The sequence below is a fragment of the Mustela nigripes genome, chromosome 12 (assembly GCF_022355385.1).
Source record: "Mustela nigripes isolate SB6536 chromosome 12, MUSNIG.SB6536, whole genome shotgun sequence".
Lineage (NCBI taxonomy): Eukaryota > Metazoa > Chordata > Mammalia > Carnivora > Mustelidae > Mustela > Mustela nigripes.
The window spans coordinates 119,201,407-119,229,062 of record NC_081568.1 but is presented as its reverse complement, the minus strand read 5'-3'; the positions used below and the strand labels follow the sequence as shown (position 1 = coordinate 119,229,062).

The window sequence follows — 27,656 nt, the reverse complement described above, 5'->3', positions numbered from 1 at the left end:
TTTAAGAGTCAATTTTAAACTTCTCTTAGAATCAACGTTTGAAAATAGTTCTAATCTCTTCAGTTTTTCTTCTGCTTAGGTATTATAAATGGTGTGTTTAAGAAAACGTATTGCACATAGCTGTTTTTAGTAATTTAGCTGTTATACCACTTAGATCTCATTTTAAGTTTTGGGGACACCCGGGTGGCTTAGTTGGGTAAGCATCTGCCTTTGGCTCAGGTCAAGATCCCAGGGTCCTGGGACTGAGTGCCCCTAAGGGCTCCTAGCTCAGCAGGGAAGCTGCTGCTCTCTCTGCCAGCCAACCCCTGCTCCAGCAAATAAGTAAAATCTTTTAAAAATTACTTAAATTAAGTTTAATTCATATGATTACTATTATTTCTACCAATATTTTATAAAATGCTAATGACCAATTATTGATTCTTTCACTCATTTATACTCTCATTTTAAAATCCAATCATATTTTATGTTAAGACTTTTTTTCTCTTTTACAGTTGCTGGTATCTTATATAAAACTTTAGTCAAATCAAGGAACTGTGGGCCAGTTTAGTCTCAGGCTGCGATTTTCATCTCCTACTATACTTGACTGCTACTTTCTTTTGGGTAGTTAGGTGATAATAGCTTATTTAAATGTAAAATAATAATTTATTTCTAATAATAGCTTTATAATAGCTTAAATTTGAAATTCAAAATCCAATAAACATTTGGTTAATCAGATTTCTCTTTTCCTTCATTACTGATGAAGGTATTTATGATAATGTATCTCATGAATACTGCTTTGGCTGCTTATCCAAGATTTTGATTTGCAAATGTCTTATACTTGATTTTTTAAAATAGTCTCTTCAGAATGTACTTCTTGATTTTAGTGATAGCAGTGGAATGTTTTTAACTTTCACTTATTTTTATTTTTTTAAGATTTTATTTATTTGAGAGAGAGAGCAAGAGAGCACAAGCAGGGGGAATAACAGAGGGAGAGGGAGAAGCATCCCCCGGCTAAGCAGAATGCCTTGACATAGGGCAGGATCCCAAGACCCTGGGATCAGAACCTGAGCAGAAGGCAGACGCTTATCTGGCTGAGCCACTCCAGAGCCCCTAAATTTATCTTTTTAAATAGAAGTTCTATTTTATTGTAATCAAAGAACATGGAATGCACAGCCAGCTCTCCTTTGTATTTGAACATTAATTCTGAGTCAGAATATAATACTTTTCCTCCTAAGTTCTTAGGACTTCCCCCAAATACTTTTCTACTTTGACCTTTTAACTCGCCATAATTGGGCAATTGGCTATTTCTACTTTGTCCATAATAGATGCTAATAAATTTTTCCCTTTGCCAGATTAATTTTCCAAGATTATAATTTTTAAAAATGGTTATATTATCTCTAGTCATTTCACTGCTATACCTCTTCTTGGGTGGGTATAAAAATTCACTGTTGTATTTTCTTTGAACTTCTAAAAGATAAACCCCAACTATTACAGTAATAATACAGATGGTATGAGGAAGGGAATTAAGGCACTGGTTCCCCCTCATTTGTTGTTCTGCATCATTGTAACGATATGATTCCACTTTCCTGGGATACTGCTCACTTTATATTCTCCCCTAACTTAGGACTCGGAGCCTCTCTGTACTGTAATGTTTGTATGGAGGAGGAAGAGGGGAAGGTCATGGAATGGGGTGACTTTTACTGCCTGGTCATGCTGATTTCACAGGAGTCCCGTGAGCACCATGCAGTCGTTAGTAATCCCTTCATGAAGGATTTATTGCTTCATCAAGTCCAAAAATGAGCAACTCCAAAGAATCATTATTTCTTCTAGTTGCTACTCATTCTGTTTCTCGACTGATATTGTCTACATAAGAACCTTGTAAATAGATAACCTAGATCCCACAAAAAAGGTCTGGAATTATACAAGTTTGGGCACTCCAATAGACTTACAATATGTTTGCATATAAATAAGCTCTAACAATCCTATAGTAGAGCAACCTGCTTACCATTACCAACATTTCCTAAAATTTCCAGTAACAAAATTCCCTGAGGAACTATCTGTCCTACAAAGACCGAAGTTTTCCTAGGAGGTAATTATGGAAGATGATAAATTGTAGAAATATCAACAGAAAAGTTATTTGAGATGTAAATTCTCTTTTTCCAAAGTATACTTGATAAAGAGTACATACGCTTTGGTTTCAGTCAATTACATTGTTGCAAATACCCACTGTGCTGGTATACTGTTTCATGATAGAACACCTCTATCTCAGGGCCACAACGGGCTAAAGAAGGCCTTTAATTTTGTGACTGTTTCCTTAGCTCTAAGGTCAGATTCTAAGTCACTAGTTTCCATTTATTTCTGCCACCCTCCAAGCAAGGAAATGAACCAGGAGTTTCAGACTTACAAGAGGTACAGAGTTTGGGGAACCAGCGAAGTCCTTAGATAAAGCATCCAGAAGGAAGTCTTCACTCATGGCCTGTAAGAACCAGGAAATGTATCAACAAATGGCACCCCCCGCCCCACCACCACCAATCTGTTTCCTCTACAAAGGATGTCAGGGCCATGTAAGAAAGATACGCTTAGAGAAAACTGGTTTTGCTTACCGGAAGTGATTCCCTGGGTGTTTTTGTCAGGAGTGGTTTTCCATCTTTATCCTATTTGGGAGAGAAAAACATGGCACAGATTCATTTCCCTTGATTTATCCTGGGGGATTTATCCCAAGTATGAATGCCTGTAAACATTGTAAGGCATCTACAGGCTACATCTGATGTTGTGTGTTATAAACCAGAATCATCATTTCAGGAAAAAAGATTCTTTCACTAGGGAATATGCTCTAATTAATTCATATGGACCAACAGCTCACATGTATCAGGCATTCCATAGGCATGGGGACTAGAGAACAAACTGTGCAACCTGTGACCTCAGAAGCCCACACACTAGTGTAGCGGAAACACAGGTGCATAGTTGAAGCAGCGTGATACGAGGTCCTGGGTCAGGCCGCATACAGACACGCTGGGAGCATAGGGACACACTCTTCACCTGCTTGGGGGATGGGCACTGCCAAAGTTCCCTGAAAACTGGTTAATTTCATGGGCAATGCATTCAACTACTATGCACTGATGCTGGCCGATGCCCTGTAGTAAGCCCTGGGAAAGTTACAGAAACTAGGATAGACAAAATGCCTGCCTATCATCTGAGCACATCCTTATGGCTCAGAGAGGCCAAGCCTGAGATGACTCAAGTGCCACTTCTGAGAAAGAGGACAAAGTCATGAAATCATCTGCAGCTTTTCTGTAAAGGAAAATTTATAAATGGCACATATATCCCATATATCCACATATGTCCACATATACATGAATAACTCATATATCCATATAGCCACATATACACAAATAACTTGGTGCAGGGCTCTATATATGTATGGTTGTATATAAATGCAGTTAAATATATATACATTTAGTTGAATATGCTCTTAAGTATGCTTAAATAGCAGCATCATATGAAGATGATGGATATGTGCTCTGTCCACACGTGTGTGTCCCTGAGTAAGTGATTTCACTTTAACTACACATACAGAATGGGGTCTCTCCACTGTGTCACTTGTGCTGTAGGATCTGTACTTTCAAAACGAATGAAACAAAATAATTATCCTTCTACTTAATGTCAAACAGGCTTTCTTACTTTTTCAGTATATATCTAAGAGTTGCATATTCTTCCTAGGAAATAATTATTCCTCACTTTATTTTTCCTAGTTACATAAAGGTTTTCTAAGTTTTTCTTTGTTTCCGGTACCATATCAAACCATGTATCAAATGGGGGAAAAAATCAGGCAGGTTAGGCACTGGATTTTTTTTCCACTTAAGAGTGAAAAGTCACTGAGGAACATTTTAACTTCACAGCTGGTATGCCAAAAGAGTATTAGCAAACTATGTGGCATCTGAAACATTAAAAACAAGCTCTTTATACTCTAGGCCTGTTTCCATGTCCCTGCTTTATATTTATAAAATTCAGTATTGATTAAAAGAAAATAGAAAAACACCTCAGGCTGTTTACCTTGGCCTCTTCTAATCTATAATCAGGAGGAATTGTTTCTTCTTTTTCACCAAGTTTTTCATGGTCCTCTTCTTTGGCTTTTTCCTGCATCAAGATTACACCATTTTCATGAGTAATACATCTCCATAAAGCGGATGTCTACGTGGCTCCATCCGAGATAAGTAACCCCAGAACATACCTACAGGCCCCTGTGTAGAGTTCCCACAGCTCCCTCAGCTTTCCCAGCCTCCCCTACTTCCACCACCCCTTCCACTTCTGCCCGATAGGCTGAAAGGCAACATGGGGGTGAGGGGCAGCTGCCCCTTCCCTGGGGACTCCTGGGCAGTGGGAATGGACAGGGCCCAGGCAAGACTCAGAGAATGTGAGCACACCCCCCACCCCGCCGGCCACCACTAGAACCAAACACTGATGCTTACTTGGGTTTAGGTCATAAAACAGGTATGCTTCCTAATGGATAAAGCCAGACGGTTATGTGTTGTGGGAAATATGGGGGGAAAAAAAAAAAAGGTGACTAACTTCCTTGGGAAGTGAAGACCACCAGTGACAGCTCCTTTCTAGAAGAGACTGAGCTGCTATTACCTTCACTTGATCCACCATGGGCTTTCCATCCTCTGGATCTGCTTCCTTCTTCCCCAGGCTGCCAGCCAAGGCTTCTACCGCATCGTCTGGCACCATGCCTTTCTAGAAGCACATTTGTGGATACACTAAGGAGGTGGTTAATCACTCCTTTTAAAGGAGACTCCATCAAACAATTCAGAAGGGCATATCCTTATTTCAGGTCTAGATAAGAAGTAAATGTCATCTTTTAATAATTTAATTACCAACTGAATTAGAATCTAGGTTCAAGAACCTAAAATGTTAGACATTAGGCCAAGTCTCCTATGTTAAGCATTAAGTGGCACCTAGCCACTTCCGTAATCCAACTCAGTGTCATGGTTTGCAAATAAGACAATGGAATGGGAAACCCTCAGAGCAGAAAGCCAGATAAGAAGTGATCTTTATGGGGATCATTCTAGAGACTGCACAGGAAAGATGTTCAGAAGGGCCTAGGAGCAGACATTCTGCCCCATGCTCTGTGAAATCAGCCTGGCCTATCCTGGAGGTGTTGGCTCGGGCAGGGCCTCTGCTGAGATGCAGACACTCATGCTCTTTACATGGCTTCCGATGGTCAAGGTGGATTCATGCTAATTCAGGGGACTGCCTGTGACCAACTGACCTGAGTGCCACAATGGGAACGGTCGACCTGGGGTCCCACTATTCAAATGGGAATGTGCTCCTTCATAATGTCCTAATGAAAATGGATGAAGATAACATAAATGACATTGGAGGCTAAAAGACAGGAGTAGGGCTAGAAGATGGGACTTGATTTGACTTCTTCCAAACCCATCATGATCCATCCATTAATGGCTCATAAAATCAACAGTTCAAGGGCAGGTCTTTTTTTGTCTGTTTTTTTGATGATAGAAAATAGAATGCATAATACATAGCAAGGATAAGTACTATTCATTATTTCTATTGTATAGATACTGGGTTGAAATATCAATGAATTTCTTATTGCTGCTTTTGCTCCAAAGTATGAAAGCTTCTGAATAAAAACATTTCAAAGTTTATTCCTATAAAATTCTTGGACTTCACAGAGAGTACATATTTGAATATTAGAGTAGAAGTGTCTTTGTTTATATGCCTTAACCATCATCAATGTAAGAAAACTTTTTCTGCTTAGTTGCACTGCAAGAGTTCATCCATGAGACAATGGAACCGGAGTGGAAGGTGATCTATCGCCCTCTAGTGGTTAGACACTGCATAGATTTTATTCCTAGAAGCAACAAAAATCCTTGATTTATCTAACCTGTTGGGATTCTATCTAAAATGCAAGATGTGGGGATGCCCGGGTGGATCAGCTGGTTAAGCATCTGCCTTCAGCTCAGGTCATGATCCCAGGATCCTGGCATTGACCCCACACCGGGCTTCCTGCTCAGCAGAGAGCCTGCTTCTCTCTTTCCCTCTGCCTGCCACTCTGCTTACTTGTGCTCTCTCTCTCTCTGCCAAATAAAATCTTCAGAAACAAATACATACATACATAATAAAATAAAATGCAAGATGTACAGTGATCAAAGTTTTAACCAAGCAATCTGAATTGCCAGCTTGATCTAAGACATGCGCTCACACTTCAGCTCTGTTTTCTCCTTACTCTTTGCTATAGAATCTTTGGAAACTACTACTTGCTGTTAAGCCTGTTTCCCTTGGCTTAAGAAACAGTTAAAACAGTTAAAGCCTCTGCCTTCGGCTCAGGTCATGATCCCGGGGTCCTGGGATCGAGCCCCACATCGGGCTCTCTGCTCGGCAGGGAACCTGCTTCCCTCTCTCTCTCTGCCTCCTGTGAACTCTGTCAAATAAATGAATAAAATCTTTTTAAAAAAATAAATATACCAAACAGAGGTAGCAAGGCTAGGAAACATAGCAGTCTTAAGAATGAAGCAATCTGGAAACAGGACTAAGGGCTGAAACTTCAATTTCTGTAGTATTTCATGCTGTCAAATTCACAACTAGAACTCGCATTTCTGGATTTCAATAAACTTTCTTCTTACACAAACAAGAGACACACGGGGTACACACGCATTCATCTCCTTCTCCTGCTCTTTGCTTCCTTTTGCTCACTAATCCTCAAGCCCTTGTTGCGTCCTCTGACATTTGTCACACTCCGTGGCTACTCATTCTGGCACCCACGGCTGTCACAATTCCAGAAATGCCAACTAACTTCAGGGACGGTAATCTCAGCGACCATGGTCTCCAGAGCAGACGGAGCAGATGCCCAGAAAAGATGGTCAGAAAATGGAAAAGCAGAGCCCTTTCCTGTGCACTAAACATCCAGTGCTTGATGCCTGGAGTCAGGCTCAAAAGGGCAAGGAAGGGACCCTTGGAGGTCCTGGCTGGCACCTGGGGCACAAGAGGTGGAGGACGCTCACTTAGGTCACAGAGTTCTGCTCTGGAATTTTGGCTATTGTCTTTTTGATTCCACTCACCACCTCTGTTCTTACTTTCCTCACAAGCTCATCCCACATTCTCCTCTCTTTTCCTAGTCTTCACCACCGTGGCCTGGGTCTTCGTTCCCACAATGTCCAAGTTCTGGAGCGTACCCAGAGATCTCAAAAAAGAAGTCGTATCCTATGGAAGGCAAGAGGGAGACCCTGACCTTTGAGGGGATTTTCCCTTGGCACCAAGAATGTCCCTGGTGGGAAGAAGCCACTCAGGGCACTCAGGGCACGGGTCCCACAATCTCTTCACCCCGTTTTCTCGAACAACTAGATGCACTAAACCCAACTGCACCAAACGCTTTACCCCTCTGTGCTGGCCTGTCCTTGGCTCACTGTTCTCCTCAGGAAAACAGTGCTATTCCAGTTTCTTAGTGTGATCATTCCCTCCTTTCTGTATTTCCCAATTCCTCCTGAGGGCGGGTCCCTTTGGCCAAGTTCCTCCTGCCCTTTTTCCATACAAGAAAGATCAAAATGTACTGTTAAAGGCTTGCTATCTGGCCACATCCACACTAGATGCTCAAGGAATTAAGAGCAGGAGCCCAGGCTCTGAAAAGTTAAGTGGATTGTTCAAGATCAACTCAAAGCTTCATTTCCCTCACCTGTAACAGACAGATATCAGAACGGGGCTTCTAATATCCTTGTGAAAGTTTAATGAGAAGATATGCGCCTGGGTGGCTCAGTGGGTTAAAGCCTCTGCCTTTGGCTCAGGTCATGATGTCAGGGTCCTGGGATCAAGCCCTGCATCGGGCTCTCTGCTCAGCGGGGAGCCTGCTCCCCTCGCCCCCTTCTCTGCCTGCCTCTCTGTCTGCTTGTGATCTCTGTCAAATAAATAAAATCTGAAAGAAAAAAAAAAAGATAGCATCAAGCATCTACAACCAGTTAACTCTCCAGAGTGGAGGTGCACTAAGTCTGTAGTAAGAAAGCCCAGAGCCATCAGCTGTTACTCTGAGTCCGATTCTACCTGCTAACACAAAACCCACTGAGATCAAAAGGAAAGACACAACTACTTAATTACTATACTTCACACAAAAGTTAGGGCATTCGAGAGAGGCAGGTCAAGAAGAAAAACGGGAAGGAATTGAGTGAACCTCCCTTCAGGTGAGAGTTGGGGGAAGTCCTGCTGGGTCCTGTGCGGATTATCCCACCGGAGAGAGCAGGAGGCCATTCGTGAAGCTTCAAACACGCTTGCAGGATATGGGAAAGTGAAAAAGCGTGATTATCCACAATAACCACAATAAAGGCAGCAGAAAGCCTTTCAGAAGGTGAACGGAAAAACACCACTTGCAGCAGTTTAATTAAAAATTTAAATCGAGCCTGAATTTGTCACACACCATGAAGCCACGAGAACAGGAGATACTAGAGCTCTCTAAGATTTCCCTATTTTGCTAGAATCAAATAGCCTGATGGTAATACACAGCAGCGAGCGCACAGGAGGACAAACACTGTGCTCTCAAGACTTCGCCCTGTGTCCAGGGGATCACTCACCAAGGTGGGTTGCTTGGGCGGCGCCGACTGTATACTACACAGGGAAGTCCGAGACACGGCCTCGCTCACAGGAGTTAGGGCAGCAGGCTGAGAGTCCTGCGGAGAGAAGGAAGCCCAATGAAGGGTTTCTAGAAATGCCTGGTCAGTGGACTGAACAAGAACAGAAAAACAATAGGCTCTCCTACGTGACAGGCTGTGAGCCTGAGTTTCTTAAATGCTGAAGGACTGCTGAATACTGAATCATCAAGGTGTGTTAAAATTCTTCTACCATTATTTCAACTTGGTTTTACCTTTTACCTTCGGTAGGTTACTGAACCTCTCTGAGACTCAGTTTCCACATCTGCAAAATGAGAACAAGGATAGTACCTACATCTCAAGGGTCAACGTGAGGCTTTCAATGAGATAAAACATACCCAGTGCTTTGCATACTACGTAGGAACACTGTAAGCGCAACAAAATCCGCAACTATGATAATGCATATTATTTTTATATAATATATATCATATGCCAATTATGTAACACAACGTTTTTATAAATGCATCATTTTTATATATTTAAGGGCACCTTATCAATTGTAAGTAGGTATGTACAAATGCAAGGGAGTAAGACTATCCCAGGGGTTCTCAAAGTATGTTCCCCGGACCAGCAACAACCAGGGATCTTATTACAAATGCAAATTCTTGGGCCCCCACCCCAACTACTATGGAAATTCTGGAGGTGAGGCCCAGCAATCTGTGTTTTATCAAACCCTCAGGTGATCTTGGTACGAAAATCTGAGAACCACTGTGCTATCTTATTTTATCACAGGAGTTCAATTTCAGACAAACTGGTTTTAATCCAGACACTTACAAAAGCTTATCCTATATGTAGGGCGCTCAGTAGATGCTCTTTCTTCTTTCAAAGAACTTACTATTGACTATTTTACTATCTACCATTTACTATTTTTTAGTAAATATATTTAGTATTTTTTAAATATTATTTTTAAAATATATTTAAATATATTTATATTAAATTATATTTATATTAAATTATATTAAATACATTTAAATATACAAATATATATAAATATGTAAATATAAAAAATAGTATTTTTAAACATTATTGAGTACTTTTTAGTAAATATAAATTTACTAAATTTACTATTTACTATTACTATTAGTAGGTAGACATGTCAGAGGGGAAGACCTAGACAGGTAAACCCTGCCTGTGATAAATAACTTAGCAGGGATATATAATGAACAACAGAGCCCCGGGTGTGGTGTATTCTGTAGGAACGTCTGGAAGAGAGGTAACCTTTGGGGAGGGAAGAGGAGGAGACAAAGGCTATTTTGAGAAGAGCTTTAAAGGCATGACTGACATTTTAGATGACCCCAAATTAGGAGGGAAGATTATTCCACACAGGAGGACCCCATGAGAAAAGCCAAGGACTCACACACACAATTATTGTCACAGTTTAGTAATGGAAGGATACACCTTGGTAGGGACGGAAGCTGAGGCCAGAGCACATTAAGCAGGGACTTTTATTCTGTGGGCAATGGGGAGCTTCCGAGGACTGGAGCAGGGGAATGATGTGGCTACTAACATGCTTGCTTGGGAAGCACTAACTTTAGGGGCATAGGAGAGGGACTGAAATGAGACTGTTGACAGAGGCCCCTGCCACCACGAGGTGAATGCTGATGACAACTTGAACTAGGTCAGTGTCTGGAGGAGGAACAGAAAGGAAAGCAGGCGTGTGAACGCTTTCCTGAAGGGATTATTATAGGACTCCCATTGTAAGAATATCAGGGTCCGTTTGGGAAAAGAAAGAACATCTAGAAAAAGCCAAGATGAAAACTGCCTGCAGGGACGCCTGGATGGCTCCATGGGTGGAACATCTGCCTCCGGCTCAGGTCCTGTTCCCAGGGTCCTGGGATCGACTCCTGCATCAGGCTCCTCGCTCAGTGGAGATCCTGCTTCTCTCTCTGCCTGCCGCTCCCCCTGCTTCTTCTCTCTCTCCATCTCCCTTTCTCTCTGACCAGTAAATAAATAAAATCTTTTATAAAAGAAAAGAAAACTGCCTATAAAAGAGATGGCACAAACGTTCTCCATCAACTCCTTCATGCTAAAATCATTTGGGCCTCACATTTTTCAGATTATAGACAAGTCTTTTTTTTAAAAACCACAGAATTAGAGACATGTATTTTTAGAAACATACTTCTGTTTTTTCAGATGGCTTAGATCGTTTTCCTTTACTTTTAGGCTGGTTAAAATCTTCTGAAAGTTCATCAATGAGTTCTGATTCACTCAGGGGCTGTAATATAAGAAACATTACATTATGAAGGGACTACTTTTTTTTGTTAAAAACAAGGTTTTCAAAGAATTTTTTTGTTAACACACATTAGGCCATACTTTGGGATCTAAAACCAAAATTTGGGGGATATTTTTAAAATTTAAAATGTAAGCTAAAAGTCATGCTATACCTAAAGAATACTGGACACCCGAGTATCACAGAAGTGTTTATGATTCATTTAGTCCAAAGTTTTCCTGATCTTTCAATTTCCGAAGGATTCTGTTCAAATAAAACTGCCTATTCTTTCCGATGAAGATCTGTATTAGTTTCCTTCTTAGGTAATTTTTTTTTTAAACTATTTCCTAGTGACTTCCTTCTGACCAGCTCAGAAAACATGGGTCATATACTCCTTTCCTAAGACTGTCTGGGAACTGGGCAGGAAAGTTCTCCTATCCCTAGTTCCTTCAGATAAAATTCATTTAGAGCATGTGGGAATTTTGACTGCTACCAGTCATCTATAACAGAACTGTTGTGACTGAAAAGCCATGCCTCTGTGTTGGACAGCCTGAGTTCTGGGTCCTGGCTTTGCTCTTTTCTAGCTGTGTAACCTTGGACTGTTCAAGATGGCTCTGTTTCCTCACATGTAAAATGAGAATGATAAGGGTGCCTTTTGCATTCAGTGAGGACCCAACAAGGTAACACATTGACAGGCATCCTGTGCAATGTCAGCCACGTCATAAGTGATTGATAAATGTTGCTGCTTATTTTTATCTTAACTGGCAACTATATGGCTTAAGGGAAGGCAGAGTAGAATCATTAGAGTAGCTGATGTCATGATGCCAAACCTGAACCATCCTGACCTCAGCTCCCAACATCCAGTGAATATCACCTAGAAACCCACAACATCCTAGTCATCATTCATGAGGAGAATCATCATTAGAATATGTGTAAAGGAATCAGAGATATGAGCCAAGGGTCACCATCACAAGTTCCCCTTTCTTCAATACTAGGTTGGCATTCGAGTCTCCATTGGGAAATTCTGTCAAAATTATCACAACTCATCCACTCATACTCATATCACAACTCAGTTTTGTTTTTTGATTATTGGAAGAATCATTTCCTAACCTTGGATTTTTCTTCATGCTCTGGCAATAGTGGTTTTCCATCTTTATCCTGAAAATAAAATAGAAAATTCACTGAAAATGAAATAAAACACTCTTTTCATGGCCTGTTAAGTTTGTTTTTAAGGAAGGATATGAGAAGAGAATTTTTTTTTTCTTCTATTTGAGTGATCTGGTTTTGGGTGAATTTCTTCTATTCGAGTGAAAAAAATTCTCAGGGTTCTTTTTTTTTCTTATCAAGGATCAGAATAAAGAGTTGAACTATTTAAAAAAAAAAAAAAGAAATCTCTGTTCTCCAACCCAGGGGAAGAGGTAGATCTCATTCCTACAATTGTTTTCATTTTCTGGAGACAGGGGTTCATAATCCTGGGTATTTCTAAAAGGGAGAAACTTCCCACATATAAGCACATATGAGAATTGAAACATTTTCCATCATGTATTTGTGTGTATTTTTTCAAAGAAAAATTACAGAAATGGTTAGTCCACCACCCTCACTTTAAACCAAGACCAACAACAATAAAATGTACCGTGGCTGGTTTTAATCTGTACTCTGATGGGACGGTTTCCTCATCTTCACCACACTTCTTTAGTTTCTCTTCTTTGGCTTTTGCCTGATCAAAATGGAGGCGGGGAATAAAACACAGAACAGTTTGGTAAGGCAGATAAGAAGATATCACTTCACGTACTTCATGAGTGATGCAGTGAAAACTGTACCAGATTCCAGTGTGTCTATGTGCTTTGTCGACTGGCGAGCACAAGACCGTGCTAAGTGCTGGCTGTGAAGGTGAATCAGGTATCATTATAGATACCGATTTTCTGTTAGGATATAAGAATGGTGAGTAGGCATGGATGCCTTCTCTGAAGCATCACACAGCTTTTCCAAGGAGACCATCTAGTGTGGAATGTACTGGAATGGCTCTGGACTCCTATGGGATATGCAACTTAACGAGGCTTATCAAAACACCACACTATCCGGGAAGTAATACATTCACTACTGGGGCTAAAAATTAAACCTAAGAATTCACAGGACTGGAAGATCTTAGGAATTATTTATACTTTGTACATAATTAAAAAGGAAAACTAGTGGAAAATAGCAGCAAAGAATGTGGAAACTAGTAGAAAGAACAATTCATTCAGTTAAAATTTTAGCTGACTGCGGTGGAGGTCTTCTAGAGGAAATCTAGTACATTTATATGCATACCCAAAACTACTCACCCCAGCTGCTTAAGAAGTCATTTCTATGTAACATTTTTTACTTTTATTGATCTGATTTTAGTTGCTCTAAGATTCTGTCCTGAGATTTAACGTTATACCTTCCCACCCCAAATTACTGTCTTACTAAATCTCACCAATTACGAGTAAAAAGCCTGAAGCAAAAGGGCAAGGGGCTCACTGTCCTGGAGCTCTCTGGGGGCAGAACAGCACAATTCCACCTGGTCTGACACCCCCACCCCACCCTAGGGTTTGGCCAGGACCACCCTCTCCCTGAGACATCTGGTCTAGGCGGCTGCTCTAATTAGGTGTCTTGCATTAGGTGTCTTGCATAGGAAAGTTCCCCTTCTTTTCAATACATTACTTGGTCTTGGAGGACAAGGACTGCTTCCCCCGCTCCCTTGTGTTCGCCTTCACAAAGCTTGTCGTGCCACACTGCGCCCGGTAAGCCCTCAAAGAAAGCTGAAGATAGAAACTGGCCCATTTTGGACCAGAGGAGTCCTAGACTCAGGGAGAGTTGCCGGGAGTCGTGAGACTCACCTTCCTCAGTGGTTCAGAACAGGAAGTGACAGCAGAGGCAGCAGCATTGTGACAGCAACACCTGCCAGTGCCCCTCCCTGCGCTGATAGGCTGGTGCTCCTCAGGGTCCCCTGGACTAGATTTCCATGTCCCCCAACTCCACTGCCTCGTTGGCAATGCCCACGGACAACTCCCTCTTTTCCCTCCTCTTCCATCCCAGATGACTCAGTTGAAAAACTCTTTACAAACTGTAATTTAATGTCAGAATGCTTCTCACCAAATATAAACTTGCTTTGGCTCAGAAGACTTGTTAAGATGTTGAAGTGTGGTGGGATAAATACCACCCCGGCATCACACTCGGCGCACACAGGAACTCCAGTTATAGAGTTAATTGTTGCTTGATTTCATTCTAATTTGAGACATGATTTTCCACATTTTTCTCCATAGTTATAAAAAGAAGGCTCTCTCTGTCCCATCGACAGCATTCTCCCTCCTTCCTTACGAAGAGAAGCACCTGGCACCCTTCTGAAAATATGAATTTCCACATCCCCAAGGGCAGACAAACTTATTCTCCACCAGGCCCCTGCCTCCATGTTATCTCGGTTCATCAGGTGTCACTGAAGCAGTGGCAGAGGGGACTAGCATCCACTTTAAGTATTAAAAGTCTAGATGGTTTATAAGACATACTCTCAACGACCCTTCTTGGTTGCTAACTACCTAGGAACGAAGATCTGAGTTAACCAGACTCTGAAAGTAAGACAGAATGAAGAGCAGTTGGTCTTTTATCTCCAATAAAGAAAAGCTGTGTGAGAATTCTAAACATGCACACCGCATTTAGTTTCATAACCTGCAGACTGACAAGCTCTATACACCAACTCCAAGGTCAGTACCTCATCGACTTCCTTAATGGAGCTGAGGTCGAGCTCGGGTTCTGGCTTCCGGCTGCCCAGCGACGCTGAAAGAGCCTCCAGTGCTTCGTCACTCATTGCGTCCTGCTGAAAAGGAAAAGTTCTGTGCATTAGAAAAGAGAACATCTCCTCAGCCTGAACCATCCGTCCACTACTTTGTGAAACCCCAATTTCAAATGTAGGAGCCGTGGATAAGGGAAGGACTTTCGGAAGGCAATGTTATCTGAAACCCAGCGGGAGAGAGAAAGAGAAGAGAATTACCAGTGAGAGAAACTAGGACTGAGACACTTCTGGAGTGCCTTACAGGGCGTGTACCCTCACAGGCACACTTCAACCCTTAGTTATCAAGCTATAACTATGATAATATTACTATGAAATACTTGTATCAAAAGAAAAGCTGTAAGAAGTCAACTTTCACTTTTCTGGTATTCTTTTTTTTTTTTTTTTTTTTTTTTTTTAAACGTGTCTCTAAAAATAATTTCAGCAACCCTGTCCCTTAGCAAACTAGCTAAGCCCAGGAAGCTGGGAAACCCGGAGTGGTCCCCGCAGCCTTCTCTGAAGGCACAATGGCTGATGGCTGTGGGAACTCCCACTCTCAGGGTGTGGTGCTGTCAGGGCTGTGCTGAGCCCACCAGATAAAAATAAACTGTCCCCTGCAGGAATGGAGAGACAGAGCAGATCCAACAGACACTGCCCCCCTTCAGGTCTGTGCTGTCAGCAGACAGAGCCCGCTTTCTCACCCAGCCTAGAGCTGCAGGACCGACGTGCCAGCTTCATGACAATTAAGTGATCATGGTTCAGAGAAGTGAACAGAAGCAGCTAGGAAAATGTCCCACTGGTGACCCACAGGTCAAACACCATTTAAAAGGTCACTGAAGATTTACATCCTGAGAGTACCATTTTTGGGGGGTCTTGTCTTCCTATGTTTTTTTTTTTTAATGGTGAGAGACTCTTGTTTCACAACCAAGAAAAGTGTGTTGCCATCGTGAACAGCACTTGTAGAAACACAGAAGGCCTGCCTGGAGATAATCCACAGAACCCTGACCAGGTCCACTGGTCCACACAGACCAGAAGAGAAAAAGATGCTCCAAATCATGAACAATGCTCTGGGGGGATTATCCCGAATCAGCTCCTGCAGCCTCAGAAAAGCAAGTGCTGTCAGACGGACCATGGTTACTTTCTAAGAAATCATTATTTAATACCTCCTCTGCCTTTCTTTTTTTCTCTTGGGATGAAGCAGCACTTTTGATTGCCGTGGCTTGTTGAGCTTTTAAAACCTCTTCTCCTGTGGATTTCTGAAAGGCAAAGCACAAATGGTTAGACTTAGAGGTAAAAGAAGAGTCACTGTAAAAACCAGGACTACAAAGAAGTTGTCTGAAAATGTGACATGCCTTCTCAGAAGCTCCTCCACCCCTTTTCCTGCCCCCCCCAATTATTTTGAAAACAATACCTCTTCCTTTGCTTTCTTTCCACCAGGGGTAGGAGCACTGCAGGTGAAGTCAGACGACAAAGCGTCTATGGCATCGTTGGGGCCCATGGGCTTCTAAATGATGTGGGACACATGACAGTCATTCCAGTTAAGGACCACAATACAAACTCAGCAAATGAAGAAGGACTTGGCATTCCTTTGCTACCAAATGAGGTACGTTATCCAGTAACTCAGATGAAAGCCTGTGTTGGAAGGGAATGGCTGCTCACGCATCCTAGTTTCCCATTTCCAACTCTTTTAAATGGATTCCATGTTAGGATATTTTCATCTGTTTTTCTTAACATTTATTTTGCCCCACAACTTTCTTGGCTCCATTCTTCCCTTCAGAAAAACTCCACAGGAAACCACGAGCACTGACATAACCCCATGCCCATCTCTTCCTCGGAACAGATGAAAACTTAATCTGATTTGGAGATGAGCCACAGACACAATATAGAGAATCGATGCTCCATCCCCCAAGTAAAGATTTTTTTTCAAGATTTATTTATTTGAGAGAGAGGGAAAGCGAACTCAAGTGAGGGGAGGGGCAGACGCCCTGCTGAGCAAGGGCCTGACGTGGGGCTCGATCTCATAACCCTGAGATCATTACTTGAGCTGAAACCAAGAGTCGGATACTTAACTGACTGAGCCACCCAGGTGTCCCCCACAACTAAAGATTTTAAAAAAGGTTAACTTGGATCTTAGAAGACATTTATGTAAACTCACCGAGGAGTCTGGAGGAGGCTCTGTGATACCTTCTTTTTTCTGAAACAAACATTAATTTGATCATGTGGAGAGCCCCAAATTAATTTTTACAACAGGCAAAATGCACTTCTCAGTGAGCATTATGGGTTGAACTGTGTCTTCCCAAGTCATGTTGTTGAAGTCCTAAATCCCTAGCACTCCAGCATGTGACTATATTGGGAGACTGGGCCTTTAGAGAGGTCATGGAGGTTAAACGAGAACATTAGGATGGGCACTAATTCCATAGGCCTGTTGTCCTTACCGAAGTGGGGAAACATGGACCCAGAGATGCTGAGGAAAGATGGCCTATGCACAGACCAAGGAGGGAGGCCTCAGCTCCTTCCCTCACACCCAGGCTGCCCACACCCACTCCAGTCTTCTAGGCTCCATGACTGTAAGAAGATGTATTTCTATGTTGCAATCCACCCAGCCTGTGGACTGAGCTATGGCAGCCCTAGCAAACAGATACACTGGCAGTCCTTGTAGTTATTTCACAAGCCCCACCATATTTTCTAAATTTAAAAAAACGTGAATATATTGATGGGATAATGATTATGTTCCAAAAAGCACACAGTAAAGTAAAAGTAAATGATTATTTAACTTACTGCCAAAAGTTCCCTGTATTTTGGAGGAAGTGTAACTTCTCTTTTACCTAATTCCTCTATGTAGGTAGAAGTCATTGGATCCTGCAATAAAAACCACACACAGGGATATTATGTAATTAATTAGTTGAGAATGTTATATGCATATTCTATATTACTGTTTCTGTTAGTAATTTATGGAGCTATAGAAATGAAATTAAGCCATTAAAAAGCCAATGCTTTACACAACACTGAAATTCTCAGTTTATACAACACTTTATTTAATCAGCTTAACCCATATGTGATACTAGAAAATATTCAAGCCACTATATTAAATTTGAGTCATATTAAAACATATTTTATTTTAAAAAGTTTTTCATTGTTTATTTACCAATACATGCAATGTTACAGTTAATAATACATTTCTCTATAACCTAATATCCAAGTCTTTCAGATGTAATTTCTAAGAGAAAAAGAATCAGATAATGTATCCTGTTTAACTGGCTACAATCTCATCCACCTTCCTTGTCAGCCAGAGAAAGTCCCCATCTGGAACTTTATTATAGCTATGGACTTAAAACTGAGCACACTGTAAAACAGTTATTCCCTATACAGGCATCCACAAACAACATAGAGCATTACTTTGCCTTTTTTTTTTTTAATTGAAAAAGTACAGAATGCTTTACTAATTTGGGTGTCATCCTTACAGAGGGGTCATGCTAAACTTCTCTGTATCATTCCATTTTTAGCATATGGGCTGCTACTAAGCACTACTTTGCATCCTTTCAAATGTTAAACAAATGGCATCATATTCTAGATATTCTGTGTTTTTATTCAAAATTATGTTTCTGTTATGTATCCATGTTGATACATGTATAATTCATTTTAACCACTATAAAGTGTTCCACTATATTATGCTGTCTGCTGTTGTCCAAAATCCTTTCTGAATGTTCCATCTGCTCTTGTAACTCCTGGAACACCTGGGCAAGACCCCCTCCAGGGAAACTCTCTCGAGGTGAACTGCCAACGAAGGGTAATAAGCACATCTTCAATACCCACGAGCCCCACACGAGTTGTCAGACTTCCACACTTGGGCCAATCTGAGGAGTAGGCAATGCTCTCTCTGTATCTTAGTATCATTTCTCTACTTATGAGAGAATTTCACTGCCTTATTAGCCAAACAAGTTTTCTTCTGCTTTTCTAGTGGGTTGTCTTTTTCATTTAAAAATTCTTCATAAATTCTAGAAACAAACCCTTTGTCACTTCTGTTGCAAGTATTTTCCTCCAGTCTATGGCATGTCTTTTTAATCTTTTTAATATCAAGGGATGTGTAATCTTTTCGCTTTTTAGGAGTTAGGAATGGAGATGAGCGGAGGGTGGTAAATTTCTGGAAGTCAAAATAAGTTCAAGTCATCGAATGGGAAGTCTCTGAAAATCAAAAGAAGTTCAGGTCCAATAAACTTAAATCTCAAGGTCAAAAAAATCTTTGTGACCTGAGAAGGTGATTCCCAGCGTCAGTCACAACATGGACAATCAGTCAATGTTTGCTGAATCAATGTTAAAAGTAGAGCTACCATAGAACAAACCATTTCTATTCCCAGCACTTTTAGTTGGCATTGACAGCGACACCGTCCTACTTCTCTCCATGCAACAGAACATTAGGTATCCTTTGGTGCCACATGGCCATGAACTTACTTGCTTTTCTACCCAATAAGTATGAATCTTTACAGAAATCAAAATCACGTACTGAAATTTCAGGTCCAGTGTACACTGTGTTATCTTCTTCAGTTTCTGCAGGTTCTCCTAGGGTGTCTACTAAGTCATCCAAAGCAGCATCCATGTCTGACTAGAAAAGAAAGAAAGAAGGTATTTAAATGCTATTTGCAATATATATTTCACTTCTGATGTTTTAACTAAAAAAAAAAAAAAAAAAAAAAGAAGAAAAGAAATCAAAACAAAAAAACCCAAAACAACAAAAAAAAAAACAAGAAAACAACAAAAAAAGAGGAAACCAAAAACAAAAAAATAAAAAACCCAGAAACAATAAAACGAACATTCTGTTCAGAAAAACACCAAATATGAAAGGTTCTTCAAACATCAAAATAGTTAAAAATTTGGTCTCTGATTGACTTTATTACATAAGGTCCTAGAGTACACATTCTAGGTTGGAAGAACAGAAAGCCATGTTCAGGTAAGAATCATAACTTCAGGGGTACCTGGGTGGCTCATTCGGTTGGGTGTCTGACTCTTGGTTTTGGCTCTGGACTCAATCTCAGGGTTATAGGATTCAGCCCTGTGTAAGGCTCCACCCTGGGCAGGAAGCCTGCTTAAGATTCTCTCTCCCCTGGGGAGCCTAAGTGGTTCAGTGGGTTAAAGCTTCTGTCTTCAGTGTGGGTCATGATTCCAGGGTCCTGGGATCAAGCCCCGCATCAGGGTCTCTGCTTAGCAGGGAACGTGCTTCCTCTTCTTGCTCTCTCTCCCTGCCTCTCTGCCTACTTGTGATCTCTGTCTATCAAATAAATAAATCTTAAAAAAAAAAAAAAAAAAGATTCTCCCTCTGCCCTTCAGCCCCTTAAAAATTAAAAAATCACAACGTCAGTAAGTCTAATGGCATTAACTACATGAACAAATGGATAGTTTGTTAAAGCTGCCAGTCCAGTGTAATAACAGTTAAAAACAAAATAACAAAACAAACAACAACAAAAAGAATAGTGTAATAGTATGTTACTGTATGCAATAGGAAAAATGGCTTGATATTTATTGCTTATCAGCAGTTTTTCAGAGTTTCATATTGACAAAGAACTCTAACAAAATCTCTATACAGCTCCTCTTCCAAACAGAGTATTTAAAAAATGGATGGCCTGTGTTCTTTCATTCATTTGTGGGTTTTTTATTCACTTGCTTGCCTGAGGATGTTTACAAAGCAAATTATGCAAAACGGATGTTAAGCTTACAAGAAGTGACAATTTACTCTGCTGATATGTGCTTTAATCAGTATAATGAATGAAAGAGTGCCTCCATCCTATCTGAGGTTAAAAATGATTCAGTGTGAACAGTATGCTGTATTTAAAAGAGAAAACAAGAATTCTGGGAAAGACCCTTTATTTACTTTGCTTAACTCAGATTAAAAAATGATTAATTTTTTTTCCCCTTCAACCACCATATTCCCACTACAATTTAAGGAATTCCCCTGATCATGTCATATAATTTGGGACCTCTTAGCTTTAGACCAATTCACTTGGGAATTTCAGAATGAAGAAGTGCCTTATACTCTTTAGGAACACCTCTGGTTAAAGAAGTCAAATTTCCAAGAGAGAAACTGAAATGTAAACTTCATAGGATGTAATCGAGTTCTCAGAAGAGAGGGTTAGAATATAAAATGCTACAAACATACCCCCCCATCACACTTTCAGCTTATAGCAATAATTCATTAGAAAGGTCTTTTTTTTAATAGATTTTATTTATTTCACAGACAGAGATCACAAGTAGGCAGAGAGGCAGGTAGAGAGGAGGAAGCAGGCTCCCTGCTGAGCAGAGAGCCCGATGCAGGGCTCAATCCCAGGACCCTTGGGTCATGACCTGAGCTGAAGGCAGAGGCTTTAATCCACCGAGCCACCCACGTGCCCCCATTAGAAAGGTCTTTAAGTAAATCCCACCTCACATGGTTTGCCCTTGAAAAAAAAAAATCAGATCAAGAACAACTATAGAGACCCTGAATAAATAAGTGTCTTATGTAGAAACACACTGCTATCTTCCTACCTTCCCAGATGGTTTACTCGGCTTGGATTCAACTGGTACAGCTGACGTTGACGATTTCTTTTCTTTTTTCTGGTGGGGTTTTAGAAAGAAATAAAAAATCCTCACATATCTTCATTCAATAATTTAACAAATTCAAATCAAATTATTAAATAATTCAATAAAATTCAAAGGATCAGTAGCGTCGAACATATACTGGACACCTGCTCCATGACAGGTTAACACGTTGTATGCATTCTCTCCTCAATCAGAGCAGTGTAAATAACATTAATTTCATTTACTGATGTGGAGAGCAAGACTCAGAGAGGTTAAGTAATTTTTCTCAGGTCACACAGTAAAGGAGAGACCAAGGTTTGAATCCAGAACTGCTATCTCTTTCCTCCCGGCTCCTGGTTGCCCTCCAGGAGCCCACAGTCAGCCTGCAGCACTCAGGACTTTTTTCTCCAAATGGCCACTTCCCCATTGCTCTTTCAGTCTGTGCCTGCACACAGTAAGACCTCCACACTCCTGGCTTTAGCATTTCATCAGGCACTCCTTTCTTCATCTCCCTACAAAGAATTTCCTTCCCAGCACTGTTTCAGTTGCTCTTTCAAACACTGCTAATAACCCTCCGATCCGCAATCTCCATGCTTCCCCCAGACAGAATCGTCTCTCAAGTCTGACCTCAGGAAGCACCCCTCTCCCAACTCCTCTCTCACGGCAGCTGCGGCCAAGGGCATCCCAGCCCTCCCCTGGCATCTGTGCCATCCGGTCTCTGCCACCTCTTCTGCTTTGCCCCCAACCCTACCCACTGTACATGTTTCTGCCCTGTGCTTGGGGTCTTAAGCAAAATCATCCTCTGGGGCCAGGGCTGAATGCTTGCAGGGACTGGTGGGAACTAGATGGGTGAAGAGGTCGGATTGAAGACAGCAGGACACCATTGCACTTGGATGTCTCTGGAATGCAGGCAGCAGAACATGGGGGGTGGAGAACCCACCAGCTCCCATGCACTGGCTGCATGAGCCCTCAGGCAGCTCAACCTCTTCTGTAGCTCAGGACCATCACGCATGACATGCACGATCTATCTTGGGGCCTTGTGAGGACTGGAGAAACCCATCTACTGAGTATGAGAGCCGGTACTCCGCAATGTGTTAAGCACCACCTAGGTACATGTTGTATGATTCAGTGCTAACTAAGTGATGACTGCAATTATCAAGAACACCATGGGGGCCAGAGGGTGAGAGGCTGAGTCTGGGCAACCGAATCCACTTCCAGGATTCAACCATAACCCTATGCAGATACTCCTTCCTATCTGTTCCTTCTCTCCCAACCTCCTTCTGCTCACACTCTCCATTCTCCTGGAGTTCAAAACCACATTCGTTTCAACTGCCTCGCTACACATCTCTCCCCAACATTCCAAATCAGCCTGTCCAAACTCAGACCGCTTTTCATGCTCAACCTCTTGACTCTGTCCACCGGTCAGTGGTAACTGGGGACCAGCTCACAATTTAGGAAGGCATTCACTCTCAGCATCGGAGCAGGTCTTGGGCTTGCAGGAACCTGACAGAGCCCTCCACTCCTTTGCCTCGCCTTAGGGTTACCTACCCTTGTTCATGCAGACCCTGAAGCCCCAGATTATCTCAGAGTTGACGTTACCACTGCCTACCGCAGGCTATCATTTTCTAAAACTGGAAGATTCTCCCTTGGCAATGCCTCCTACATTCTACATTCCCACTACCTCATTCTATCTCAGTGCTAAGTTACACTAAATTAGGACTCCTCAGGACCAGGGCAGCGGTCCGTGGCCAGCTTTCTGGTCTCTGCTCCCATTCCATCCATCCACTGCGGTTGCCCAATCCTATAGCTGGGTGCACTCCCATCATTCGTCTGTTCTTGAACCTTCGACACTGAATAGCTACCACCCCTGTAAGCTGCTCTCAGCATTCCCCAGCTGTGCCGGGACCCGTCTTTCTGGTCTTACAGTCCCACTGCTCACCTCCCTGGTGCCCCACCCACAGTGGAATGCACTTTGTACCCAGAACACACCTCACACTTTTCCACTCCGATGCATTTGCAAGCCCGCAATTCTAGTCATCCTTAATGCCCAACTCAAATTGATCTACTCAGAGTCCGGTGGATGCCTGCAAACTCACAGAATCCCTCCCTCGGGTCCTCAACCCAAGAACTCCTTGTAGGGGCCTGTCTTAAACTGCGCCGGAATGCAGTCCCCGGGGATTCAGTCTTCTTCCTGCCCTTGCACAAGCTAGCCTGCAGCTAGGGTGTCCTGTGGTCACACCACAGTGCTTTAAACACAGTACATACCCCTCACTCTCCAAAAGGAAGGTCTGACCAATCCTATTTTATGGGGGACAAATCAGAGGCAAAGGAAAGGGAAATGCTTTGCCCCAAGTCAGTGGGCGCCAGACTTCCACCGAAGTCTCTTATTTTACTATTTAGCTTTCACCTTTTCCTTGGCTACTTTATACCTAGCACAAAATTTCAGATTGATGACATTTTTAAGGCTTTTTGAACAAATCTAATCCTCTATCTTAAATCTATCCATTTTTTCCAAACCATTTCATATAAGTACCCCTCATCAATACCACACAGTCACGTGTACCCCCAGAATGGGGATGAGAGTGCGAGTCTCAAGGTCATATACAGGGGCACCTGGGTGGCTCAGTGGGTTAAGCCTCTGCCTTCGGCACAGGTCATGATCTCGGGGTCCTGGGATTGAGCCCCAAAATCGGGCTCTCTGCTCGGCGGGGAGCCTGCTTCCCCCTCTCTCTCTGCCTGCCTCTCTGCCTACTTGTGATCTCTGTCTGTCAAATAAATAAAATCTTAAAAAAAAAAAAAGAAAAAAAAAGAGAAATAATTAATCAAGGTCATATATAAGTGGTCTGCTGAAAGAAAAAACTTATTTTTAAAAAATTTGAATATTTTCATGTAAAGATTCATGTAAGTTTTGTTATCACTCCACAGAATATCTGCATTACTCCTCCTTTTCAAGATCTGAGAAAAACTGATGTTTCCGGGAGAGATGCCATACTTTTACACTAGGACTTTCCTCTCCACTTAGCCTGTAGGGTGATACCTTTCCTGTTTTGAAAAGCAGGAAAACAGATAAATAAATGCAACTTTTTGAAAAAGTTTCATTTCCATCTTATTATTGCTGCCATTCCTTGCTTGTGATTTCCAGAGAGACGGTAGCATTTCTAGAGAGACACGATTAAATCTAAACTGATTACGGAGTCTGCCTTGCTATGGGCAGACACAGCAGACAACTTCTCATCTTACATTTCCCAGATCGCATCTGCAGGAGCTCCTCAAATGATCTAAGCAAGACTCACTCATCATGAGGAGGAGGGACACACATCCTCTCTCCTGAGAAAGCTGAAATGTTTCTTTCCAAAACTTCCCCTATCAACTCACGCAGAGGTCAGGACTGTTGGTGACCTACTCCTATCAACACAGGTGCTGTCCCTGGTGAAAGCTGAAAGAAGTGCTCGTTCAAATATTCTAATTTTATGTGCTTTATTTCAAAGCTATAAATCTTGAGACCAGGATCTGGGTCACCTCACATTTTAATTTCTCTTGGTCCTAATACCATGTCTTCTCCACCGCAGGTGTTCCAGACAGATTTCTTGAATATATGAATTCTCCTAACAGTTGTGCTATTCCACTCATTCTACGTCCCTTAGATGGGTCCCCTTCTTTACTAAATTCCACATAAAAGCAATGTTTGGTTTTCCCAAATACTGGTTATTTGAGTGTGGTAGCACCACCACCCAGAACGGTCCCTGAGAAGCAGACGTAAAGCCCAGGCTGGAAGGGGCCGTGAGCGAGCACGCGCTTCTCCAGGAGCAGACCCCGCCTGTGGCGAGGCCCGCGTAAGTCTTGTCGCCCGTGTGCGCTCACCTGTTTCGCCGGTGTGGAGGATGCCGCAGCTACACCACCACCAACCGGCTCCCCGCCGGCAGAAATCGCATCCTGTGATTTAGTCTACAGGTGGGGAAAAAAGATGAACAGAACTAAGTATCTCTGAATGACTATGTTCAAGACCACACATTGCAAGCATCTCTACTGAGCACTGAGCCAGTTCACCAGGACAGATGTCCGGCAGAGGGAGGGTTACCAGCTCCTACCATACTTGACACAGCACTGGGCCCCGCGGGAGGCTGCACTCTACAGCCGACAGAGTCCATGCAGGCACAGGGAGAGGCGAGCGGGCCAGGCAGGGACTGAGATGAACTGGACCACAGGTACCAGGTATAAAGCTCCTGTCAGTTGTTGCTATATAACCTGATTTTTGAAGAGAAGCTGGCAATTTGGTTTTATGTGAAACATTGTGACTTGAATTGTTGGCAGCTTATTAAAAATGATTTTAATAATATTGTAAGCTGGGGCACCTGGGTGGCTCAGTGGGTTAAGCCTCTGCCTTCGGCTCAGGTCATGGTCTCAGGGTCCTGGGATTGAGCCCCGTGTCGGGCTCTCTGCTCAGCAGGGAGCCTGCTTCCTCTTTCTCTGCCTGCCTCTCTGCCTACTTGTGATCTCTCTGTCAAATAAATAAATAAAATCTTCAAAAAAAAAATAATAATATTGTAAGCCAAACAAAATAGATTTGAACAAAACACATAATGGCTGCATTCAGCTGGTGGGCCAGAAACATGGACCCTCTTCTTTCAAGTGCACTGTGAAGCAGGCCTACTTGACATCTTCCAAGAGCCCTTGATCAAAGAGTTCTTCCTGTAAATGTTTATTCTTCTAACAGCTGACCTCCATGAGCTGTGCAAATATGGAATCTATTTATGGCTCTATAAATTCATCTCTTCTATGACAAAATTCTCAGCACCTCTCTCAGATTCCCATGTAAAGAGCAGATCAGGCAGATCGTGTGTGCTCTTTATAACCCTAAGGAGAAAGGTCCAGGAGGTGAGCACTCCCGTGCTTCCTATCTATGAGAAACCAGAGCCTACTGCCTTACAGTCATGACTGGGCACCGCTGGGCAGTAGAGACCGGACTGAACGTCCCCACAACCCATCCGATGTACTTCTTAGGGCCAAGTTTCCACAAGGCTATTTGCAAAACCAGCCAAATGATAGCCCCAAATCATTGCAATACAGAGTACATTCAGCATAACTCCATATATTCATCAACACAGGTCCGTGTAGATGGAGGACCTGCATCTTATTCACTAGTTGATGGTAGTGTTTTCTTAGCAATCCAACTTATTTACCTTTGGGTTTATAGATTTCTTGGATGTCGGCTGTTCACTTGATTTGGACACTGGTTCTTTATGAACATGCTTACTTTCTGTATCTGATGCGTGCTTGGGCAGGCTTTTTGGCTGAAACACACAGACAGAGAGAGGGACACACACACACACACACACACACCACTGTTAACAAGATGAAAAATACCAATGCTTTTCTCTGTGTGATGCCAACTGTTTCTAACAGTTGTGTTCTATGGAGTTTTGAATTGCATTGATCTCAATTCATGTGGCATAAATGTGATTACGTTAAGTACAAAATTTGAAATATATATCCTTCCTTCCATTAGTAAACTGCAAATCCTATTACTGCCACACGGTGGTGCCATTAGAGTCAGAAAAACAAACGCAAATGACAGTTCAGAATTCCATTCCTCGCATACAAAAAAAGGCTTCACCAATTATCAAGTCCCAAGGATGATCATTTACCTCTTTGTGTTCCTTTGGCTTTACTTCTTGGGTTTTTTTCTCATGAACTACAGATGGCTGTTAATTTCAAAAGAGAAAATCTCAATTACATTGGAGGTGTTTCTTTTATTATTTCCAAACAGGCTCAAGAACAAAAATCCCAGTTAGACCCTTCTGCCCCTCTTGGGAAAGGGCCACTTAGAGAAATACACATGGGCTACCTGTCAATAGTTATCCTCCCAACAGTCTGATAATGACGATAAGAGTAATGAAAAATTTAGTATTTCATTGAGAAAGATTTTTCAACTAGGTATGTAACTCTAACTTACTGGCTGTGTTTTATAATTCATATAGATCATTTGATAACTGCAGGTCTAAACACAAAGCACTGAGACCTCTGGATTTGTTGACAGGGAATCCCGCTCTAGAAGTTCTTTTAAAAATCTGCCTTCATAGGAGATAAACGTTGTAATTTAATGATTTACACTCTTTTCTGTATTACAACAAGAGAAGGAGGTAACACCAGAAACCTGGTTCTCTTGAGATTGTATAAACAGTCAAAACATTTAAATATGGAATAGTGGACAATGTCCAGCTTGCTGTTGAATTCCTCCTCTACAGTGGACTATGGAATTATCATCCTGAGGGGAAGAGCAATCCAGAGGTCCTACATAAAATCAGATAAGCATTACCTTCTACCCAGATAACCTCACCTCTGCCTCCATTTAAAGTACATCTCTGTGCTTTCTTTCCCACAGGAAAACTTGCATTCTTATCTGAGTGTTTGCTTAAGCACACTTGCTTAAAAGAAGTAATATGTAGCATCTCATGAAGGAGAAACATTTGCCCTGCCTGCAGACACCTGG

General features: G+C 42.0%; 1 protein-coding gene and 1 non-coding gene across 10 annotated transcripts in view; both read right to left on the bottom strand.

The window, feature by feature from the left end:
* The window catches only part of CAST (calpastatin), a 113,132-nt gene that overhangs the window by 17,904 nt on the left and 67,572 nt on the right, over positions 1–27,656 (bottom strand). For 7 of the 9 annotated variants that reach the window (XM_059418274.1, XM_059418271.1, XM_059418269.1 and 4 more), the window contains 18 exons: positions 26,812–26,868; positions 26,347–26,457; positions 25,028–25,111; positions 21,134–21,202; positions 19,122–19,220; positions 17,399–17,479; positions 16,776–16,814; positions 16,032–16,124; positions 15,784–15,876; positions 14,564–14,668; positions 12,470–12,553; positions 11,947–11,994; positions 10,747–10,842; positions 8,553–8,648; positions 4,612–4,713; positions 4,033–4,116; positions 2,583–2,633; positions 2,384–2,455 (listed from right to left, as the gene is read on the bottom strand). In XM_059418274.1, the coding sequence (XP_059274257.1) occupies positions 2,384–2,455; positions 2,583–2,633; positions 4,033–4,116; positions 4,612–4,713; positions 8,553–8,648; positions 10,747–10,842; positions 11,947–11,994; positions 12,470–12,553; positions 14,564–14,668; positions 15,784–15,876; positions 16,032–16,124; positions 16,776–16,814; positions 17,399–17,479; positions 19,122–19,220; positions 21,134–21,202; positions 25,028–25,111; positions 26,347–26,457; positions 26,812–26,868 (1,464 nt within the window). The remainder of the gene's footprint in view (positions 1–2,383; positions 2,456–2,582; positions 2,634–4,032; positions 4,117–4,611; positions 4,714–8,552; positions 8,649–10,746; positions 10,843–11,946; positions 11,995–12,469; positions 12,554–14,563; positions 14,669–15,783; positions 15,877–16,031; positions 16,125–16,775; positions 16,815–17,398; positions 17,480–19,121; positions 19,221–21,133; positions 21,203–25,027; positions 25,112–26,346; positions 26,458–26,811; positions 26,869–27,656) is intronic. The other 2 variants (XM_059418272.1, XM_059418270.1) reach the window with 1 other exon arrangement.
* LOC132028958 (U6 spliceosomal RNA) lies at positions 18,041–18,145 on the bottom strand. Its single transcript, XR_009407612.1, has one exon. It is a non-coding gene; the product is annotated as a U6 spliceosomal RNA (small nuclear RNA).